Source organism: Podarcis raffonei, chromosome 6, assembly GCF_027172205.1.
Source record: "Podarcis raffonei isolate rPodRaf1 chromosome 6, rPodRaf1.pri, whole genome shotgun sequence".
Taxonomy (NCBI): domain Eukaryota; kingdom Metazoa; phylum Chordata; class Lepidosauria; order Squamata; family Lacertidae; genus Podarcis; species Podarcis raffonei.
This window is the reverse complement of record NC_070607.1, coordinates 38810686-38833248: the sequence shown is the minus strand read 5'-3', so window position 1 is coordinate 38833248 and position 22563 is coordinate 38810686. Positions and strand designations below refer to the sequence as shown.

Below are 22563 nucleotides of genomic sequence, written 5' to 3'. Positions count from 1 at the left end.
GGGTAAAAATTGGGGGAAAGCAGATTATAATAGTGGAGGTCCCCTGAGCCCTGACATGCTGTTCAGGGGGCTTAAACAAGAAAGAGGTGAGGCTGAATAAGTGAGAGTGATTTGGTTCTTAAACGCCTAATAGGATATTTCCATGGTGTCAAAGTTTTCTGGTCACCTTTTAGTAATCCTTTCAATGGAGGTTACAGCAGTTCAGAATGTGATACATAGGTGTTAGAGGATCTGATTGTCAGTGCATGCTTTCAGAGAAAAGTATGTCAGGCACTAAAAAATTGCAAGTTTTTAGTTGTGATATATTAGAACAGCTCTTCATGTTGCAGACATGAACAATAGAGCTCAGTGTGGTTGGCCTTTGACAAAGTAAAGGTATAGGTTTGCAACCTTGAAGTATGCTTATTAATATGGTAATGTAGCTAGTACTTATAAATATCTTATCACACACTGTGTCTTGGATGCAAAGTACTAGGAGTGGAGGGAGAAAATGTATTGGTGCTATTCAATGTGCTGCTTGGCAAGGGAGTGTAAGACTTCTCACAGTGAGGCACCACAGTACATCAGAGGTTGTGTTATAGTATGACAACCATGATAAATAAGATACATGCTGTAGCATGGAAACTCTAGTCGGCTATAAGAATCTCTTGAGAAGGAACTTGTGCAAATGGAAGAGCTTCTCTGAATATGCAGTCATTTCTGCCATGTGACACTCTTTCAATATGCTAGAAATGAAGAAGCTTTTTACTAAAGGAAGAGTCACTGTCAGCCTGAGTGTATTAGAACAATAGAAATATAGAGTTGGAAGGGACCCCAAGGGTCATCTAGTCTAACTCCCTGCAATGCAAGGATCTTAGCTAGATCATACATGTATCAGTGAAATCCAAACTTGCACTGGCAGACTTGTGCTCATGCAGTAAGTCATCCCTCTCCTCCCCGCAAACTTCACTCACACCCCAGATCTGCTCTGCAGGGTCCCCCAGTCCTCCAAAGCAGATTTTGAAGACTGCAGGGGGAGGAAAGGCAAGTAATATCCCATTGTGTGAGCAGAATTCAGTTCTGCTTGCAAACATAAACCTTTGGACACAACCCTATATACAACTATATATTTATGGCAGACATCAAGCTTAATACTTAAAAATAGAAGGAGTGTAGAGAGTGTCAGAACAGGAGTAGTATCCCATCGAGCTATATTGACAATGTCTTTTTCTCATAAGAGTTCACAGTGAATATAGAAGAACATCCCTTTTTTAACAAAGAAAAATAGGATAAGGAATGTATATGTGTAAAATAAGTGTTGATTAAAGGCAGTTCTTTCCAAATACTTTCCCGAGTATGCAGTGTCATCTATCACAATACTATCTTTCTGGCTGTAGCTAAAGCAATGTTCTTTTAAAAAATGCAACTGTTAATTTTATGTTATCTGGAGTTTGTTAATCTTGGAGTTTACCTTATCTGAAATGACTATGTTGTTCATTAAAGTTTCCCATCCAGACTCATAGAAAAGAAAAGAAAACTCCTTCATTTAAAATTAGACATAAAAAGCCAGTCTGTCCACAAATATGTCTGGTAGACAATATAAATCTTATCTTCGGGTACCTTTCATTTTTATTTTCTCTCAGTTGTATGATCTCCTCATTGAATCATGTCTCCATTTTATTGTGCCACTGGAGAGTGGTCAGTTTGATTCATGAAAGCAAGATGAGGATTGTACTAACAGAAGAAATATTTTTTATCTGTTGATCTATTTCTTGCTTAGTAGTGCCTTTGTTTATTTTCCTTCTAAAATACTTAAGAGACTAAGGTGTGTGTGTGCTTTGTTTACAGTTTTGTAAATTGTATATGACAACCAATGAGCAATGTCTGAAGAACGCACTAGAGAAACTGGAGGCTGACAGTAAACTGAAGCGTCAGCAGTTTGGAAGTCAACTTGAGACTTCATCAGAACTGGCTACATCACTAATATCAAAAACAATACCAAAAGCTGCAAGGAAAACAGAATCCAAACCAATGCTAAAAAGAGGTAATAATTTTTCAAACAAGAAAGCTCTACTTCATAGAGTGTCATTTCCCCTCTGCATGACACCTTGGATATAGATTTTTTTCTCTCTTTTTTGAAATGTGTATTCATTTATTTCACTAAAAATATTTGCTTTATCAATGGTAGAAATGTCTCTCTGGTATTTCCAAAGCCCTAGGCTCAGAAGAAGTTTTGCTACATCCCTCATTTCAGCATTTTTCTTTCTCTAGCATTAGCTGATTAATGTTTGAGTGACCCCATTCACACAGCATATCCCAATAGCACTCTTCTGCTGCTGTTGCAATGCCACAGAAGAAGCAAGCTACAGTTTGGCTTTCATGTCTTCTGAACCTTACTTGCAGTTTGTTTTTTTCCAAATAAGCTAAGAGCAAACCTTGGACCAGAGATCTTCCATATGTTGTGTTTTGGCAAATGAACTTTTCCTGCATTATGAGTGGCTGGTTCACTGAAAGCTGGCAGAATGTCCACTCTATTTAATAAAAGGGCAGTTTACAATTTAAATTTGGCCTTACCCTGATAAGATTTAGCACAGTATTATATGACACCAACTTTGTGATATGGGTTATTTAATGTTTGAATTAATAGATTTGATAGATTCTCTAATCTTTTAGTGCAAATATCACTTGGCAGCTGCTGGGTTGGAGATTCATTACCAGTAGACTTGGCAGGTTCAGTGCAAATCAAAGCAGATACCAAATTTTTCCAGTGCATATACTGGCCCAGCAAAACACAAATCAGTTTACCAGACCAGATTAACTACTATAAGGTATATTTATCATTCTGTATCTATTTTCTCACTTGATGAATGTAAATATTCATAAATAAGGTGCTATAAATAAAACTCTGCAATTGTAGGTCACTGCAAGACTTCTTCACAGTGTTCCTCAGCTCCAAGTTGCAAAGCATCTGTTTCTTCCACTATCAGTATGGGTGCCAGCAGCAACAAACATTCGAAGCTCATTGAGGCAAATGCTGCAAAGGTAGACTTCGTTAATTTAGTTTGACTCTTGCTCCCCCTCACCAGGTATAGACATTGCATTTTAAATAGAAAGTAATTTTTCTCTCTTTTATAGCTTATGTTTTATTAACTGCTTGTCAAGGGCAGCAACACAGCACACAGAGATTTCTGGTTGCAAAACACTATAAACATTTTTATATAATGTTGGTTTTGCTGACATCCCGTTATTTAGGATCATTTTTCAGGTGTGAAGGTTTGCTAGAACAAAACATGTTTTTCTATAAAGGAAAGCACTCTTGGATAAAATTGTTAATGACTGTTTGAGAAATGCAAAATTGAATAATTTATTAGTACTTTAAATGCTTAAGTAGCCTGAAAGATTATATATCACAACCCTCTATAGGCAAGGTAATTGGAAATAAATATCTTCAAACGTACCCAGATCAGAAGACATTAATTGGTAAATATACACTGTAGCCTGAAAATATTGACTGTTATTTAGACTAATAAGTTTTACAAGTAATTTCTTTTAAATAAGTCATTCATTCAATAACCATTCCTAAGGGAGAAAGACAAGAAAGTCACTTTGCTAAGTCAATATTTGTAGAGTGTTAATATTGATCTTTTCCCTTTGTTTTCCCTTTCCTGATTCAACCTTTACTAGTTTTCTTTCAGCAGAAAATAATAGCTACAGAAATATAAAACATTAACTGGAAACTGCTAAGATACATTAAAAATGTGCACCTTGAGACCTCTGTGTAAGGGAGAACGAATGGTTATGACCACATAATATAACCGCAGCTAGAAGACTGAACTGATTGTTCTCTTGAGTTACATTTTTGTTTCAAATAACAACTCTGTATTTGTTATTGAACTCTGAAGTCCTTTATATCTTTAACATTGCTAGACAGTGACATTTGTTCTATATTAAAATTTAAAAGCATCCTCTCCAAGGATTTTTTTCTGTGTGTTTAGGTATCCAAACCCCTATGCAATTTAGCCTGTAATTCCAGTATGTTCAAAGATGATATGTTGTTGGTTATAAAAACACATACAGTAGTTTTCTACTAGTTGTAATTGGTTCAGTTTCAACAACCTATTAGATGGTAATGAAAACTAGCTTTCTAAGCTGTTAGCGAATGATCAGTTTGGTCATCACAAGAGTGATCCACCGCCTGCTTAAATAGTGACGTTCCCAAAGATGAGTTTAGTGTTCTGAGTAGGTTTCTATTAAATTTTTGCTAATAAAAGTTCATCGTTGTTCTTTTGACTTGCACCCCATTGTGTATCTCTTAATAGTATTCTGCTAATAGCTATTTGTGCATGAGGTGTTTTTGCAGGTGGAACAGGAGTATTCCGAAACAAGGTTTGGTTTCCTAACAGGAGGGCACTGCTAGAAAGGACAGGATCAGCTGAGGTGTCTGGATATTTTCCAGTATTTTTCTGAGCACTACAATTACCTCAAACCATTAGGTACCAGTTCCACTTCAACTGTTTTCCCACTACATGTAATACACAAAGAAGAAAAGCAGACTCTTGCCGCATATGGGGAACTGTGTGGTCCCCAGCTTCAAATAGGGGATATATGTGAATATCCTTTCCCATCACAAGGTGCAGCAGAAAGCTGAAACCCAAATAACACTTGGATGTCTACTTTACACTGGTTATTGCAGCATGCACAGGTTATGTGGCAAATAAAAAAAATCAAGAATATATGATAAATTTCCAAGCCATTGCAGTTTCTAATTGCAGACATCCCTGACAATTGGGAAAGCTTGATAAATTACAAGGAACATTCATCTATATGCTTATAACCCCACCCTGCCTCCAGTCTACCACATAAGAATAACAGCAAAGCATTCGTAGGAGAGCCCTTCCAGTTATGCTATATAAAGTTGAGCAGTGTATGTGATAAATTGCAAAAATATCCATCTTAGTCAACTGTCCTGTACTGAAGATAGGCAACTCCGTAATAATATGATATAAAAGAGCAATAGAACCTGTGACCCCCTTATACGGTAAGTGTTTTAGTGAATGTAGGAATAGGCTGTTATGAAATAAATGTAGAAGAATATGTAAAAAAGCAAAATCCATCTGAAATATTGTAAACCAGAAAACTTGGTGAATTCCATGCCAGAATTCATTGCAAACAGCAGTAGATGCCATCATTTATGATTTGTCACTTGGCTTGGGTTAACTTTTCTCTTGGATTTAGGCATAGACAAGTATACTTTTTCCAGTATAACCATTCCTATGATTTAAATCTGCAGTGTCAATTAGCAAGGCATGTAGAAAAAGCCATTCTATGCTTAAACAAACACAGTGGCATCATGCAGCTTTATCCCATACATGGTATCAAGTCCTACTCCAAAGTAACTGTAAGTAGGCTTGTAGCCACAAGCCTTGTTCAATTCATTGGACCACATATGGGGAATTTTAGGCAAAATGAATGGCAGTTTATCTTATTTGATTGTGCCCAAAGCTAAAAAGCCATGGCCATTTCTCTAATACACTTTCAGCGTTTAATCTTAGTTTTCAGAGTGTGGATGTTCCTTATTATTCAACATTTTGTTCTTTCCCATGTCACACTCTGCACTGCAAATTGAAATGAGCCATACAATGTGCAAATATCAGTTTGAAGAATGCTATATTATCTTGGTTTACAAGTAGATACAGGGTCTGTAGCACCACCTTATGCTCTTCAGAAGCATAACAGGCTAGAGTTAGGGTTTTTTTCTGAGTTTTTCAATCCTTTCCACAACATAGACAGTGTTTTCTGCAGAATTATTGCAGCTGAATTTTTCTGTTATTTGAGACATACAAATCCACTCCGGCATTTAAATATTAGGAGCCAATTTAGTGCAGTCTCAACAAGAGTGAATAGTGAGATGTACCTGATTGAAACATTGTCTTAGCTAAGAATTTACAAGGTTGCCCTAGCAAGTTACTGTTTTCTCATCCTCCACAACAACCCCGTCTGTAATGTGGGATAAAACTGGAAACCTTAAAGCGTCATTATAGGGATGACTAAGATGATGTACATAGCATACTCTCAACACTCAAAGTGCCATATAAATTATAAGTGTTATTATTGCTGTTGTTAGCAGTACTGTTCTAAGTTGTATCAGAAGATACGTTGTTGTCGCAAGCAAATTTTCTGAAGGGGAATGTTCCAGTTTCCAATTATCCAAAGAATTATGCAGTAAATAAGGTTTGGAAAATAAACCTTCAAAAGATCGGACACTAACCTTTTAAGACTTAAAGAACCGCTTGGCCAACAGATGGTAGGAGTGACTAGCAAAGTCACTGCCTTACAAGGAATTAAGTAACTTCTTTTATATTAATTATTTGATTTGTCTCTAGGAATGGCAACAGGCACAGTCCAAAGGATGCTTCTTCTTAGAGGAAAATGGAGAGATAATTAGTCATAAATATAAGTTGTTTTTATCTCAGAGATCTACAGTATGCATTACCATTAATCCTGTGAACCTTCGCCAAATGGAAGGTAGGAATACCTTTTTTTAAAAAAAAAACTAGGGGTTGAAAACTGGGAGATGTCCCTGTAATAGAACTGCACAAAAGATTAACGGAGCAGCCCAAGATAAAATGTAACCATTGCAGGGTTGCAAATTATTAGTTCTAGCATTTTTTTAAAAAACCAAAAACATAAATGTTAATATTTGCGGCATATGTTGCTGTTGTTAACAGCAACAGCAGCAGCTTTCTGGTCTTTGACCACAATAAAGATTGATTGATTGATTGATTGATTGATTGTATGTTGCAAACATGCATTCAATCACAAACATGCATGACAACTGTTTTCACTGCATGTGAGACCTTACAATGATAATGGGCAAAACACGATGGATTCTTTTGGTACCACTGTATTCAGCTGCATCACTCAGTTAATGACAGATCTTTGACTATTAGTACAATTTTGCTTGCTTTTTGACAGGAAAACCCTCTCCTTGGTTAGTGGTGGACACAGCTTTGTACATACTCAAAGAAAATGAAACTGAAGAAAACACACAGCTTGTCGGCTTCACTGAGCTACGAAATAAAGAGGTCATAGACATTTTTAAGTTACCTTTACTGACTTTATATATGTATTAATAATGATGATATCTATAAATGGCTGGTACTTTGTGCTTTGCCATTGAGAAAATAGCTAAATTATCAATGAAGTAGTCAAGGAAACGTAGTATTATTCCTAACAGAATTAATATACTGTTAATGATATACTTTCCAAATATTTCCCCTATGAACAGATGATAAAAGCCAAAATCTGAAGAATCCCTTTAAAAAGTTACTTATGTTGGTTAGGCCTGAGAAGACTGTTGATTTCCTTCACAACACATAAATGTGGACTTGGATAAGCAACAGAACTTTCATTTTAATTTCCAAACTGTCCTCAAGTGAGTGTAGTAGAAATACTAAGATAAATCAAATACTTATTACTTTTATTTCCTCCTATACCAGATATGAGTCAATCCAAATAGATGGATTCTCTCTTATGGCTCTTACTTTATTATCTCTGGTTCCTTTTTTAATCTATGTGATCTACATGTGGGAAAGGTCTACAAGATATGAACTCTCTTAAACCAAGTATAAATAGGAGTCCAAGGCCTTCTATGTCCAATCTATCTATCTATCTATCTATTTATTTATTTATTTAGCACAGTAAGTATACATATGTAACCCACTTCTGGTGCAGAGTGCTGATGTCTTCCCTCAATATAACATTTCTTTTGGAGGGCCATTGCAGTGTTCCCCACATTTGGCGTACTCTGTTTTGTATGTGATATAATGCCATTATTACCCCTTTTCATCAAGGTCAAACAATATGTGACTTTAAGGACAGGATTCAAAAACATATTTGGACTGGCCACGTCCCTTTGTTTACAAAAAGTAGTTGCAGGAGTACAAGGACTGCCAGGGAACAGAGAGTTTAATCCTAAAGCCACACATAATTTTCTCACTGAAAGGTAGCTCTGAACCTGCTGTCTTCTCCAGTGTTTGAAAAACTACAATTGGTGAGAGAGATTCCCCATGCTCACACTGTTTTCGAGGTTTTACATATTGTATTTGTTGTTTTGTAGACCACTTAGAGACTATCTTAAGCATTAAGCATATAATTGTACATAAAGATATAAAATAAAATAAATTTGTTTGTTTGTTTACATGAAAATAAACTCACTTCCAGAAAACACGTCAGGGAACTGGGCCCAAATCCACTGCATTCCAATCTACTTTATAGAGAGTGGGAATGTGCAGCTCTCCTCCACGTTTTCTGCATTTATTACAGCAAATACTTGTGTACCCAGGTTGCCTTGTAAAGGGTGAAGCAGTGCTGTGTGAGCTTTTGAGCACAGGCTTCTCCTTTCTGAGTCCAGAACTCAATTTTGTGCACTTCATTGGCTCTTACTTTATTATCTCTAGTTCCTTTTTTAATCTATGTGATCTACATGTGGGAAAGGTCTGCAAGATATGAACTCAAATACTTGTTGGGCTTGTATGAGTAGAAAGAATGATGGTGGTCAGAAATCTAAAACATCCTGCATCTATCTTTTTCCTTTGTGGTAGGTTTTTGGTTGGAGAGGCGAACTTGAAGGTGGTGTCTATTGGGTAATTCCTTTCACCACAGGCTGTAGATTCAGAAAATCAAAAAAGCAAATTAGAAGAGAAGCCAAACTTGTACATGGAGATGGAGAATTCACAGCTACCAAAGAGTTCCGGTAAGGCAGGCCAGCTTTTGTGAAATTTAGGCTCTTCATATTTTAACAAAAATATGTTGCTGAAAAAATTGTCTCCCAAAGAAATCCATCTTCTGAAATGAACTGATGAGTGAGTCCAAGGGATGAAATGAAGGAAGCAGACAATCTGTTGAGCTGCTTTTTCTCTTCAACCTTTCAGAGCAGCCTTATCAGAAATATTTGAAATGATTGATTTGGATGGGAATGGCTTTCTCAGCCTGGAAGAGAACAACTTCTTTGAAATGAGAACTAGTGGAGAAAAGTGTGATGAAGAAGCTTGGGCCGTATGCAAAGGTAACACTGAAATTATCTATATGCAAATTTAACCTCTCTATGCCCAAGTGCAGCGTCATCTATCTGAATGCCTTTGGCAATATTATTCAGATAATCATATGATTAAATAGAAATGCTGATTACATAGATTCACAGTTCATTAGCATGAGGCTACATGGAAGGAACAATATAGTTCGCTAACTGTTAATGTAGTTTGGGTGTATTCACGGGCAACGTTATTTTTCTAATGAAAATATACCATAGAATTCAGCATCTTAAGCTCTGTGTGACATATATTGCTTTGTCATCTCCCCCCTCCCTTATTGTTTTGTGCTGTTGTTACGAGGTCTTTCTATTACTTCATAAATTCATTTCTTTCCTCTTTCTTCTTTTAGTGTGCATCTCTGTAATATCAAAGGCAGCTCCTTCAGTCCCCTGACTGTCATTTTCAGTCTCCCTGCTAGCTCTCCCATTTCCTTTTGCTTTATTTTGCTCTTGCCTGAGGTCAGACTGTAAGATGTCCCTAATAGGGGGTTATGTTGGAGAATAACAAAAAAAGGGGGCAAACCCTCCACTGCTTTATCTCCTCATGGCTTCTACTCTTGCAGCTTCGGTAAGTCTCATGTCAGATGTGGGGGGCATTCCAGATGGTCATTTTATTGCACAGTAAATGTACAGTTGTTATTCATTTGTTGCAGGGGATCTAAATGTCTTTGCCCTAAGGTAATGTTTCTTTTTCATTTCCCCAGCATTCAAGCAGCAATATTTTGTTAATGGGAAAATGTGATGTTTTCCTGCACATATTCTACAGTGCAGAGCAGGAGTAGAAAAGCACAGGCCCAGGGACCAAATGTGGCCCTCAGACTCCTCAGACCTTGCTTCCTTCATAGATCACACCCCCTTACTGACTTTGTTTTGCACCCTCCTCAACTGTTGTTGTTTGGCTTGAATTGTGATGATGCCCCTTGCTTGTATGAATGGGGAGAGAGAGAGAGAGAGAGAGAGAGAGAGAGAGAGAGAGAGAGAATAAGCCTCTTACTTTTGCATGGCTGGAATGTAGTCTACTGTACAAAGGTAAGAGTCAAATCTGTTGTGCCACCACTCCAGACTCTGGAGAAATATGGTTTTGTGTCACAGGCACCAATTGATTAACGTCCATGACTTCACCAAAATACTTCCCAGCACATTTCCTGCATTATTTTGTAAAGCTTGTTTTATTTTAAATTACTTCTAGACTGGTATACAGGCAGCGCTTTCCATGTTAAAATGAGAGTTCATATAACCTACCATCCTCCTCCACATAAATGTCCTGCTACTAGTGTCGACCATGTTTTGAAATCCAGCGCTGAAGTATCTTCCACTTTTAGAAAGAAAATGGGTGGAAAAATCATAGAATTGTAGAGTTTGAAGGGACCCTCTGCAATGCAGCTGTCCCATGTAGGAATCGAACCTGCAACCTTGGCATTAGCAGCCCTGTGCTCTAACCAAATGAGCTATACAGGTTCTATTACATAAAAAAGAATATTGAGATATTGGCACTCAGAGGGGGAAGGGAGACAGAATAGATTTGTGTTTGCATGAAAGGGCCCATGTTATGCTGGCTGCTTGGTCATCATAATAATCATTCATTCATGTCAATTGCATTTTTTAAAAAAGTTTTATAACGTGTTCACGCCTTTGGAAAAATCTGGCTGCATAAATGTTCCTGTATATGTAGATATATTTCATTGCAAATAAAACTTCAGGAGGTTCACGTAACCACATTGAAAACTATGTCTGTTCAGCATGTGTGCACAAATGCATGCCACCTCATTCTCCTTATTGTTGGGAAGTGCGTAATGAGTTCATGCATGGCAGGAATTGCATTTCCTGACATGGAAGAGAATTGAATTAGCCCTTACTCATCCAGAGTGCTGTATGTTCTCAGTTTTGAATTTTTAGATTGTAAATACGTTTGATAAAACTATGACTGTGCATGCCTTCTGAGACTTTCATCTAAGCATTCAACTATTCATAATCCACAGACATAGTTCAGTTTATTGTCACTTCTTATTTGGCCTTCAGTATCACAAATTAGGAATTGCATGCTAAGAATAAATGATCTCGCACATGGATGATATGAAGGTAAATTCATTAATGCTTATGAGAAACTTCGTTATTATTACAGCACAAAATAGAAACTGGAATTAATGAGGTGTACCAGTAGGCTTGCAACAGCTTAAATAGACATTTTAAAGGCTGCGGTGCTTTGTTAATTCCGGCTAAAATATTCAGCATTTGACAGATCCTGTTTCATATTACTCTGTAAAATCTTTAGAGCTTTTTATGTTTTCATTAAGGAACACAAATTCAGACATCCTTTATATGATGGCTTCAGTCCAAAGGACCATGTGACTAATTCCATATGCCCAAGGGAAATTGAAATTGAGGGGACTTCCATGAAGATCTCAAAATCTGTTGCTCAAAGAAGGGAATTATAAAAATCTCACTGGACATGCCCAAGCCTTTGGGCAGACATAAAGTTCTCAGCTTTGGCTTTGCATTTTGTGCATTTGGTTTCTTATATATTTGAGAGTAGGGGACACAAGTCAGAGAACAAGGGAATGTATATCCCTTTCTCATTAATTCTTACATTTTCTGGAACAAACACAGCAACAATACTTAGAAGACATTAGCCGGCCCGTCAAAAGGAAGCAACAGCAAAAGCTGTGAATAGATTACTTGGCAATTAATCAGCTGGAGGGTTCAGATGAACCTCATAAATCTTGAGAACAAAGTTCAAGCAGTTTATAATAGCACCTGAACCCTTAGATTTATTCATTTGGTAATCTCTTTTAAATAATACATAGTAAAGAATTAGCATTGTAATGAAGATGAGAAATCCATTTTTAAATATTCTGTGCTTTAAGAACATTTTAATTTTGTATTTGCTTGATGACCTGGTTTTCTAGCAAGAATTTGCTAGAAGAATTTGCTGAATATTATTGGAACCATATTACTTTTCAAAAATCAAACTTATCTAAGATATGAGCTCACAGCATCCATAACATAAAAGCCTCTCTCAGTGATGAAAGTGAATGATAATTTCATAGATGCAAATATAGTGGCATTCTTATATCAATCCAATTCTCATACCAAGGATTGCCGCTTGGTTCCCCCTCCACAATTATACACTGCAGAAGACTGTAGACATTGTTTATATACTGTTTTCATTTACTTTGCAATACCTTGTCTTCCATTGATTTAAAAGCCAATATTGTGTTTATTCTTGTTGCTGAAGAAATCTAGGTTACTACTGATCTAGGTTGCTGTTTCCAAAAATGGGGATTGGCCATTAGCCTCTTTCATGCATCACAGTATATCATAGTTAATAGTTTACCATGAATATGCCCATCTTGGCCAATTTGCTCTTCCCTGCTTGACCTTACAACGAACCACAATTTGTGGCCAAGGTTTTTATTGATTTGCTGATAAAACTCCACCCACTGCCTCAAATAATTTCAAGAGAAACTCATTTAATTTGTCATTTCTTGCATGTTGAGTTTTCCGTGAAGCCAAATAAATAACTTTGTCATGTATACATTTCATAACAAATTTTCTGAAACACAAGGATGCAAAATCAAACCTTTATAATTACTGACATATATACCAGGACTGGGGAATCTGGTATATACGACAGCTCCTGTCTTCCCTTATTATTTCCTTGACGGCTGGGGATGATGGGAGTTGCAGTCCAACAACATTAGGAGGGCCATAGGTTCTCCACCGCTGATGCAAACATTGCCATCAAAGTGCCGGTTCTTCACAGAGTTTCACAAATCAAAAAGACACAGGCCTGCCTAAAGGAGCTTAGAGTAGGAGGCAATGTGAACAAAGGAAGTAAGAGAGGAGCAAGTGTGGCAAACAACAAAATGAAAAGAGGGGTGGGAAGGGCCAAGGGATGGAATCCAATGTTTGTTTCTCCTGAATACAGGCAATTTTGATCGTTTCCACTGTAGCCTGTGAAAATATTTGCCTTATGTTTTCTTAGAGAATTTTGATATGAAGAGCAATGAACTCACAAGACAGGGATTTATGGATCTGAATCTCATGGAAGCCAGTCAACAAGGCAGGGATCTTAGCAGTCTCTGGATGACTTTGCGGTCAATGGGCTACAACAAAGCATTGGAATTGACTGAGGTATGATCAATGTTGGGCAAGGTGAGGGGGAAGTAGCCACAATGTGCAATTTTGCTGATCTTAAGTTGAACCAGTTACAAAGTCGTAATGTAAGTATGTGCTTCAAGCTTTGCATGTTATCATAGAATCATAGAATTGTAGAGTTGGGAGGGACCCCAAATTAATTAATAGTTTATGTGTCATATAGAAACCCAAAGTAAAGGCATCACATCTGTTATCCAAAGGGAAAGTATCCAAAACTTTCTGCAGTCCAGCAGGTAAAAGGGACTAATGAGACTGACAATATGGAATGGAATCCAAAAACAGTGCAGCTGGCAATTGGTGGTGGTTCTTGCTGCAGCAGTTCCTTTGGCCAAAGAGGCAAAGCAGCTTTTCAGATGAAGCAAAAATTGAAGCTCAGAATATTCTCTGGCATGCATATGCATTTGCTACCTCTTCAGATATTGTCCATGGCCATGTAAGGATAAGTAGTCCCCAGTTATAGCTTGAAAATAAGATAACGGTCCATTTCAGTCATCAGGGGAGCACTGGCTGCTCCCTGCTCCATTGTTAGCATTAACTGTAGCAGAGCATTATGTAGCATTGTCACAATCATAGCTAACCAGGGAAGGAGCATTCAAGGCTTTTAAAACCAACTGTTGTGCCTATCTTGCAGTTTTAGGTCATCAAATAGAACAGGTCTAAGGTCATTTTCAGGTTCCCCTACCCAAAAATTTAAATTTGGTTTCATTGAATGGATCAAAATATGATATCTACAATGATAGATATAACAAATGTCCCCCCCCCTCACTCTTTATAGGCATGCCCCTTTTCCATTCGCGTCTATGCAGAAAAATGCAAACCCAGGATTCAACCTGTTTGTCTGGAAGCAGGTGGTGAGCAACTTAAGACAGCCATTTGTATGAGTGTGGCTAATAAAGGAGACGCTAAGCCGATGGATGCCAGTGAAAATATAGTTATTTACACTTATAAAAGTGATACACGGATCACATCTGTTATTGGAAACAAGGTATTGTATGAAATATATATAACAGGAACAGCCCTTACATAAGCATTTCCTTACAAATTCTTTTTGTATTTTTACCATTTGCTTATCACAGTCAGACTGGGACCAATCTAACCCTTCTAGTTCAGGGTCTTTGTTGTCAATGACTTGAGCTGGACTCTCACGTTGAAGCCAGACATGCAGTAAGCAGTAAATTCTGACCAAGCAAAGCCAGGAAATGAGGTGTGACTGGCTCAGAGGGACAGTGCTATGTTGCTGCCTTCCTGACTGTGTCACTGCTGTTTACAGGATAAAGGTGGGGCAAGGTGATGGCAAGGTCAGAGCTGCATGGGCACTCCAGTGGAGACAACTGGGTGTTCTTGCCTGTTTACTAATCAGCTCCAGTCACCTGATGGGCCCAGAGAGGCATCAATCGGAAGTCCCTTTGCAGAACAGCTTGTTATTGAAACCACTTGTAAATGGATTTCATAGGTGATCTCTTCTCAAGTTGTTGCCTGACATCTTAATGTTGTCAGGTGATTGACCCCAGCTACATCTCAAAGTTGGGTAGGATGCAGGGTAAGTTCCCCACTTGTAGCCTAGATTGTCAGCAAACCTGTGATAGGCTTTCCCCTATGATGATTGTTGTCACCATGCTGTCAACCTGGACTTGGGTGGTGGGGAGCCTGCCTAATGACCAGTTCACCATATCCAGATTTATACTAGGTTTACAGCAAAGAAAGGGAAGCGGTTTGAATTTAAGGATCAAATGGATCACGTGAATCGGCCTAATGAACACTCTTCATTTCTCCTTCCTGATTTCTGTGTATATATTCAGGAACTAGAAAAGTTGGTATATTGGGCATTTCCACTGTATATTTTGCAATTTATCTTTACTAGGTTTATTTCAACTTATTGCAAGTTTTCATATATTCAGTATCCATATTAGTGAAACATTTTATTCCCGACAAATTCCATTCCAAATAAGCAATGAAATATTAAGAAATAAAAAAGGAAAATGGCAAACAGCTAGTCTTCAGTGTACTCTATACTTAATTATTTATCCAGGCTAATCCATATCACATTAGCTCAGTAACAGAGAAAAGCAAATAGACCAAACTTTCTGTAGTGTTCTTTGCAAATGAACTTTAAGGACCTTGTGTGTACGATAAAATATGCTTACCATAATAAAATATTTCTAAGCACTTTGTTTACTAAAACATGCTATACCAAATGGCAGTCCATTTACTGTAAACCCGAGTAGTCCAAATAACAAAGGTCCTCTTGTCTATATTTCCCTCTACAACAGCTTTAACCACTTAGTTGCCAACAATCCCACCTTAGGCTATAAATCTGGTCCATTTTTTATTTTAAATCTGTTGATGTGAAGAACATATGTAGAAAATGGAGTGGGGGATAACCATGTATGCTGTCCTCAGCTCCTTGAAGGGAAGGTAGGAAATAAATGTAACAAACAATATTGATGATGATAATAATAATGCTTGTTGGTTATTCAGGGCCATTATGACCACCATGCAGGTTGCCCTGCATGACATGGTTTAATGCCTGGATATTTCTGTTTCAGCCATGGCACTACTGAGGAACCAAGCAACTTTTAATTTAAAGTTCAACTTTGCTTTCCTCTTAAGTTGTTGCAGTGAGTTTCTATCTCTTCAAAACACCTAAAAATACACAGATGCCCACTAATAAGCCCTGGAGCCTGAGAATTATTGGCCTATAGACACAATAATGACATTCACAAACATTCATGATCTCCTTGGACAGTCTACTCCCAAACCAGCCTTTGGGAGTACTGAACTGCTGGTGATAGACCATGACACAACTGGAACAAACCACTGTCAAAACCACTATTTTATTTTTCTTACTGGGTTTTTTAAGGCTAGAGATAGGGACATAAAAAGCCACACACAATTTTTAAGAAGCAAAACAAAAATAAGTTGATCTGATATTGCTGGTTGAATTTAAAGATGGGTCCTGGGCCTCAAGGGGGTTGAAAATCACTGCCCTGTATAGATTGAGTTAAAAGCAGAACTCCCATAGCTAATACTAGGTTTATGATCTTTTCAATGGACAGTATTTAGATAATTTCTTAATGGTCTTGCTTTTTCTTGTAGTGTCATTAATATTAATCCCATGGATTGATACTGCTCTAAATGTGTTTATGCTAAAGTTGCTTTTCTCTTAACAGTCTGAAAGCAAAACAGTAATTCACCTCAACAATGAGCAAAGTAGAAACTGTGTCAGTAATAGAGGACTCAACACTTTTGCCATTGAAGTAGCATCCAACTCCATGATGGTAATTGCATCTATTTATTTAAGATATGTATATTCTGCCTTTTGAATTGTCAGGGTCCAAAGGGCAGCTTAAAACAGCAAATGTAATAAAACAATACCACAAACAAACCAGGGACAAAACTCATGCTGTTTAAAGCTGTGCAGTAATACGCTGTAAACAAAACGTTATACACAACCATTTATGTCCTGTTCTTTAAAAACATTTTCTTACAGACTTGAACACGTGAAAAGAAAAAGTGTCAATTTTTAGGAAAGTCTAGACCACGTGATAAGCTAGACTTTGAAAATACATTTTGTGTCCATGGCTGGGTATTGGCATTCATCATAGCCAAATGTGTACAGTATTTATTTCATGCTGTTGATAGATTTGTTTTCCTATTCTACAAGTTTGCACAATGCTTTCAAGTACAGGATAAACTTCATTTCACCACATCTTAGATCTAGAGTTATACACATGGATCTCACAATAACAATTTTCAGTGTTTGCCCCAGTGAACAGCTCTCCAGAGTAAACCCCCAAACTGTTCTCTAAATGTGGATGTTTTGGTACAAGAACAGCTGATGGAGAAACTGCCTCTAGTGTCCATGCCTGTGCCTTTTTCTGTTCTGTTTCCCTATTACATATGACCCAGCTGTCACTAGTTCCCAGGTATAGTACTGAGTTTTTGGTAACTATACTTGATAAAGCATTCTCTCTGTTTTTGCCTTGAGGGTTCCCTTTTTGAAATTTTGTTAGCACAAGTTGCCAGACTCATTTTTCAGACTTTCACTGCCTTCACGGAGTCACTAGAGTTCAGTCACTTTGTGGGAATGAATGCATATTACCCATAGTGCACATCCACTTAAATACATGCATATGAGCATTGAGGCAGCATGCAGTGCACAGCCCGCCATTTCACACATTGCAGCCACAGAGGTATATTTTGAATGGCTTGTCACATATTGTAGAACAGTTATGTTTCTCATGCTTTTCATTAACCAAAAGTCTAGGCTTTTTCACAATAGTAGATCAGGGTTTTCACAATGTGTAATAATGGAGGGAAAGGATGCTTGGCCAGTAATCCTCAGTGGGTGGAATCCACTTGGTCTTCCTTGTGCTTTTGCTCTAGTTGGAAGTGTCACTAATGGAGGGATGGGGTGATTTTTGCTGATTTCCTTCTCCCCCCAGCAGTTCCCAATGCTTCCTCAAAAATATGGTAATTATGTAGAATTCTAGAGGTAAATCTCTAGCGTATTTACTAAAGGCAAAACATAGATGTAATTCTATAACTAGTTACAGGGGAAGTGTGGGATAAACATTCAAATCAAGAAAAATAAATGGTGTGTGTGTGTTAATATATCCTAGGTAACTATTGACACTTTCCATAGTCCTTGCACAATACAAATCATTTTTCTCTTGAAATTGTTATTTCCTTTTTCTGCTTTTTGTATGCAGGTCTGTCAGCATGTGATGCCACAGAATGAGCAAGAAGAATGGATATACAGCTGTGTTTATTCTATCTTGCCTTAAGCTATCATAGGTAGGAAATGGCATTCTCTTGGTCCTTGTAGAAAAGATTCAGTCTTGCACTACACGTTGATACATGGATGGCTTGATTTATCTCATCATTTTTAAAACCAAGAATCTGTTCCTCATTTTGGATTATTGTGGTTATCTTTTCAAGAATCTATCACAAATCTTCAGCCTTTGCCTTTCTGTACAGTTTCATACATAAGCAGGGGACTTAACAGAGGTGGCCTGATCCAAAAAACACGTTCTAATATTCCTAGACATTTCTGTGCATAAAGACAAACATCAGAGTGCAATATGAAGATGATGCCTCACATCAAAGTTTCTTCGCTCCACTTTCAAAACTGCAGCTTTCTGTGATTTCAAAGCTGGCTGTGGTCTTTTATCTGGGATTTGGGTCTGAAATGGTCAATCATGCATTCATAATCTTAAACCTGTACTATTGCTGCATGTTTGTGTACAACTGGTCATGAAGACTCTGCAGAAACTGCACCTGTTCTATTACGAGCAGGTCCACCTTATTCTCAGCCTTGTGAATAATACAATCAGTGCATTGTCTGTAGCATCCATTGTCTGTGTTATCCTTCCTGCAGGTAATGGACTTGGCCTACAGAGCCCTTGATAGCTAAAATCCATGATATTTTAAATATTAACCCCTCATATCACAATGTCTAAGATATACCAAGAGGGTCCAGTTGATTATGGCAAGCGTGTGAGGAGTACATAGAATGAATTTACAGAGCAATATTTGCAATGGCTCATCCACAAAAATTAACTTAAATTTTTGAAGAGTAGCCAAAACCTGAGTTTGCCATCTTTTGGAAGCAATGTGAAAACATTTTATTTGTTCTGGCTTAGGATGGTGAGAATTAATACAACAATAAGCAATATTTAGCATGACTATTTTTATGACAGCCTTAATATGTGGAATATATATATATATATGAAGTTGCTTTTTCCAAGCTCTATTCCTTGCTGTAAATTGGATTGGGTGGTGGAGGGTTAAGACCAAGTAAAGAAACTGAGTTTAACCCATTTGGAGTATGAGAATTGTAAACTGGCATAAGCTTGCTCACCTGAGCTGTAATAAACCAGGCTGTGTGCACTTTTATCAGTTCTTCCCCTCCATTCAAAAGAGTACCTCCATTCAGGGTGGGACCAGACTGTTGGTGCTTAAACTAAAGAAGTAGCAAAGTGACTTTTGAACTGATTGGGGAAAGCCAACAGGAGCTGAGAAGTATTGGCTCAGGATAAAACATCCCTAAGAGATGTGGGTGAAAATGTTTGATTGTCAAAATGTGAGAGGATGATACCAAATGCCATACGGTGAAACGCATGTGCCAGAGGCATTTGGAAAAAGAGAGCTGGCATAGGTGTTTATATGCTCATGCTAGAGATTGGCTAGAATAAAGATGGATGGACTGGAGTGCTTGGTTTTAAAGGAGAGCATGGATACAGAGAGCACAATGGAAATGTGGTAGGCATTGTATGAGATATGAACACTATACAGTGGATAGGGAAGGGCACACTGGAGGTGGTGTTGCTCTGTACCTCAGTGATGTTTAGTCAAGCAAACTAGAAATCCCCATAGGGCAGACTCCTTCATGGAATTCCTGTGGGTGGCAATACTTGGCCCAAGAGTAATATAGGAATGCAGGAAGGCAAACTTTGCCACACACACACACACACACACACACACACAGTATCAGGCAGTCAATCCAAGATGCAAATTAATAATTCAAGGAGCACATCATTAAAGCATTAAGATCAACAATAAATAATTTTACAAATGACCTAAAAAGACAACAAAATGATCTGGACTCCTTGGCAGGTTTTGAATAAACATCCACAAATTTATTAGTTGAACACATGATAGATAAGGCAAGGATATGTACAATTTTATAACATGCAGAGAACAATATGTGCAAAGAAATCAGGGGAGCTGAGGGAAGTCCTTGGTGGGGGGGAGTGGGAGGGGTGGGGAGGAAAAAAGGGGGGGAATAATGTAATTGACTATTTGGACTGATAATTTGTTATGTTGAAATTGTTTAATAAAAATATTTTTTTAAAAAAATAAACAATAAATAATATTGAATACATTAAAGGAGGAAAGCAGCTAGAGAGGCGGTTCAGCTGTTGGGTGACAAAGGAGTCAAAGACGTGTTAAAGGAGGAAAAGGAGATTGCATAGATGCAAAGAATTCAATCTTCACTGCAAACGATGTAAGAGATCCCTGTGCTTTAGCTAACTTTCTAAGAAATGGAATCTTGGGAACTGAAATAAACAGTGGTGACAAGAGATGAAATTCTAGACTTCATTGATGAAATAAAAACTGCCAAATCAGCTGATCCATAGGGCATCCATCCATGAGAGAAATTAATGTCTGTCATGGGAAAACTGGTGGAAAGCATTGTTATAGCTAGGATTGCCAAGCATATGGAAGAATAAGTCTTGCTGAAGGAGAAACAGCATGGGTTCTACAAGAGGTAAGTCTTGTCTAACTAACCTTTTAGAGATCTTTGAGATGTTAACACTTTGAGCATATCCATTAGATATTGTATGGTGTGTGTGTGTGTGTGTAGTATCCCACCCTTCATCCAAAGATCCCAGGATGGTTCACAACAGAAAATGAGAATACAAAATATATAATAAAACTAAAACAAACCAATAACCTCCCAATAACCAACAGGAAGTTTACACATTGCTACCCCTATCACTAGCAAGTTATTTTGCCAGGGGTGAGGAACTTCCAGCTGCAGATCTAATTAGGCTCCCCAGCCCCAATTTAGCCCACAAGACTATTTCTGCCAAGCTGCATCCACTTGACATCAGGTGCAGGGGAAATAATAATGGTGTGTGTGTACTCCGTCATGTGTTCTATTATGCAGGGCAGGCTTTACCTGCCCCCCATATTTTATTCAAGTTGGCACCCCTGCTGCCAACACTTTCAGCTCCCACTGCTCTGCTGTTTGCTTGCTCAGATACTGATTCAAGCAAGGGCTGTCAGCTTACACCACAATCCAATTTTAAGTTTATATTGAGCTTATCTGGTGCACAGAGGGCATTTCAAAGAGGATTCAAAGACCATGTCCACCCTGTGGATACAGGGTCTTTTCTTCTTCGCCATATTGTCCATCGACTCTGGTGGAAGAAAACAGTGCGACCGAGATAATGGCCATATTAAGTTTATATTGAGCTTATCTGGTGCACAGAGGGCATTTCAGTTGATGCAGTGGCCCTGAACAAACTGGACAGGGCAATGTTCTGGAATTTAAAATAAGGCCACAACTTTATTGATTCCCGGTGTAGGTTGGATTTGGCTTAGGCATTGGAGGACTGGTGGAGGGCAGGCACATGATAGTCAAGCCTAGGATTAATGGGTCCTCCCCAAGACACAGGTCTACACGGATGACCCTCCCAAGCCACTGAAGAAAGCTCTGTGGCCCATCTGCCATACACCTAGGCTTTTGGACAGAGCCTTCCAGCTAGACTCCTCTAAGGGGTACCCTCTTATTGCACTGTTCTGTGGTGGCGTTGATGCACCGCTGCACCCCCCGCCTGATGTTAGACTTAAAGAATTTCATGCAATGGCTTCTCCGCCAAAGTTGTGACCATTGCTATGGGGAAGGCAAATCCAATATTAAGTTTATACTGAGCTTATCTGGTGCATCAATGTCCGTTAAAGACTCATAAGCAGTTAGGGGAAATGACAGGTCCTGTTAGGAACCAGTAAGTGTCTACAGAACAGGAAGCAGAGAGTAGGAATAAATGGAGAGTTCTTACAAAGAAGGGATATAAGAACAGGATCATTATTTGGATTGCTGTTTTTAAACTTGTTTATAAATGGCCAAGAGTTAGGAATGAGCAATAAGGTAGCAAAGTTTGCTGACGATCCCAAATTGTTTATGACAGTAAGAACAGAAAGGAGCTCCAGAAGCAGCCTTCCAAACTGGATGAATGAGCATCAAAATAGCCAATGTGAGTGAATGTAAGCAAGTATAAAGTGATGTACATTGGGGTAAAAAAATCCTAATTTGATGTATATGTTTTCAAGTTTTGAACTGGCAGTTACTGGCTAGGATCAGCGGTGGATAGTTCAATGAAAATGGCAACACAATGTATGACACCTATGGAAAAAATGATTACCATGTCAGGGTTAATTAGATAAAGAATTGAGAAAAACCGAGCCAATACATATCTTTGGTGCAACTGCACTTGGAGTACTGTGTACAGTTCTGGTTTTCACATTTCAAAAGGGAGAATTGAAAAAGTTTCAAAACGCCTATGAGGAAATGTTACAACTGCCTACTAAAAACAGGCTTATAATTTAAATAAGAGATCAGATTTATATGACCTTGTCTAAGAAAGTGCAAGAAGTCTTGAAAAGCTATATTTATATCACAGCCACTCTTGTAGACTGGCTTCTTATGCCGTAACAGGATACTAGGCAAGTAAATGTCAGTTATGAAATTTAAACCATGCTTGGTCGAGTGCAGAAACTGCCTGCTTAAGTCTGTCTAAAACTGTTCTCATATATGTGTTTGTGTG

General features: G+C 38.0%; 2 protein-coding genes across 8 annotated transcripts in view; one reads left to right on the top strand and one right to left on the bottom strand.

The window, feature by feature from the left end:
- EFCAB7 (EF-hand calcium binding domain 7) overlaps positions 1–22563 on the top strand; it is a 50780-nt gene that overhangs the window by 6160 nt on the left and 22057 nt on the right. For 2 of the 7 annotated variants that reach the window (XM_053392185.1, XM_053392182.1), the window contains 11 exons: positions 1828–2023; positions 2897–3021; positions 6363–6504; positions 6955–7064; positions 8583–8734; positions 8913–9046; positions 13056–13204; positions 14004–14213; positions 16399–16506; positions 17941–18025; positions 20121–20313. In XM_053392185.1, the coding sequence (XP_053248160.1) occupies positions 1828–2023; positions 2897–3021; positions 6363–6504; positions 6955–7064; positions 8583–8734; positions 8913–9046; positions 13056–13204; positions 14004–14213; positions 16399–16506; positions 17941–18015 (1401 nt within the window). In that variant the 3' untranslated portion in view covers positions 18016–18025; positions 20121–20313. Of the gene's footprint in view, positions 1–1827; positions 2024–2896; positions 3022–6362; positions 6505–6954; positions 7065–8582; positions 8735–8912; positions 9047–13055; positions 13205–13391; positions 13511–14003; positions 14214–16398; positions 16507–17940; positions 19127–20120; positions 20314–22563 lie in introns of those variants that run through there. The other 5 variants (XR_008331030.1, XM_053392184.1, XM_053392186.1 and 2 more) reach the window with 4 other exon arrangements.
- ITGB3BP (integrin subunit beta 3 binding protein) overlaps positions 1–22563 on the bottom strand; it is a 78358-nt gene that overhangs the window by 42623 nt on the left and 13172 nt on the right. The gene's annotated exons all lie outside the window — the stretch shown is intronic.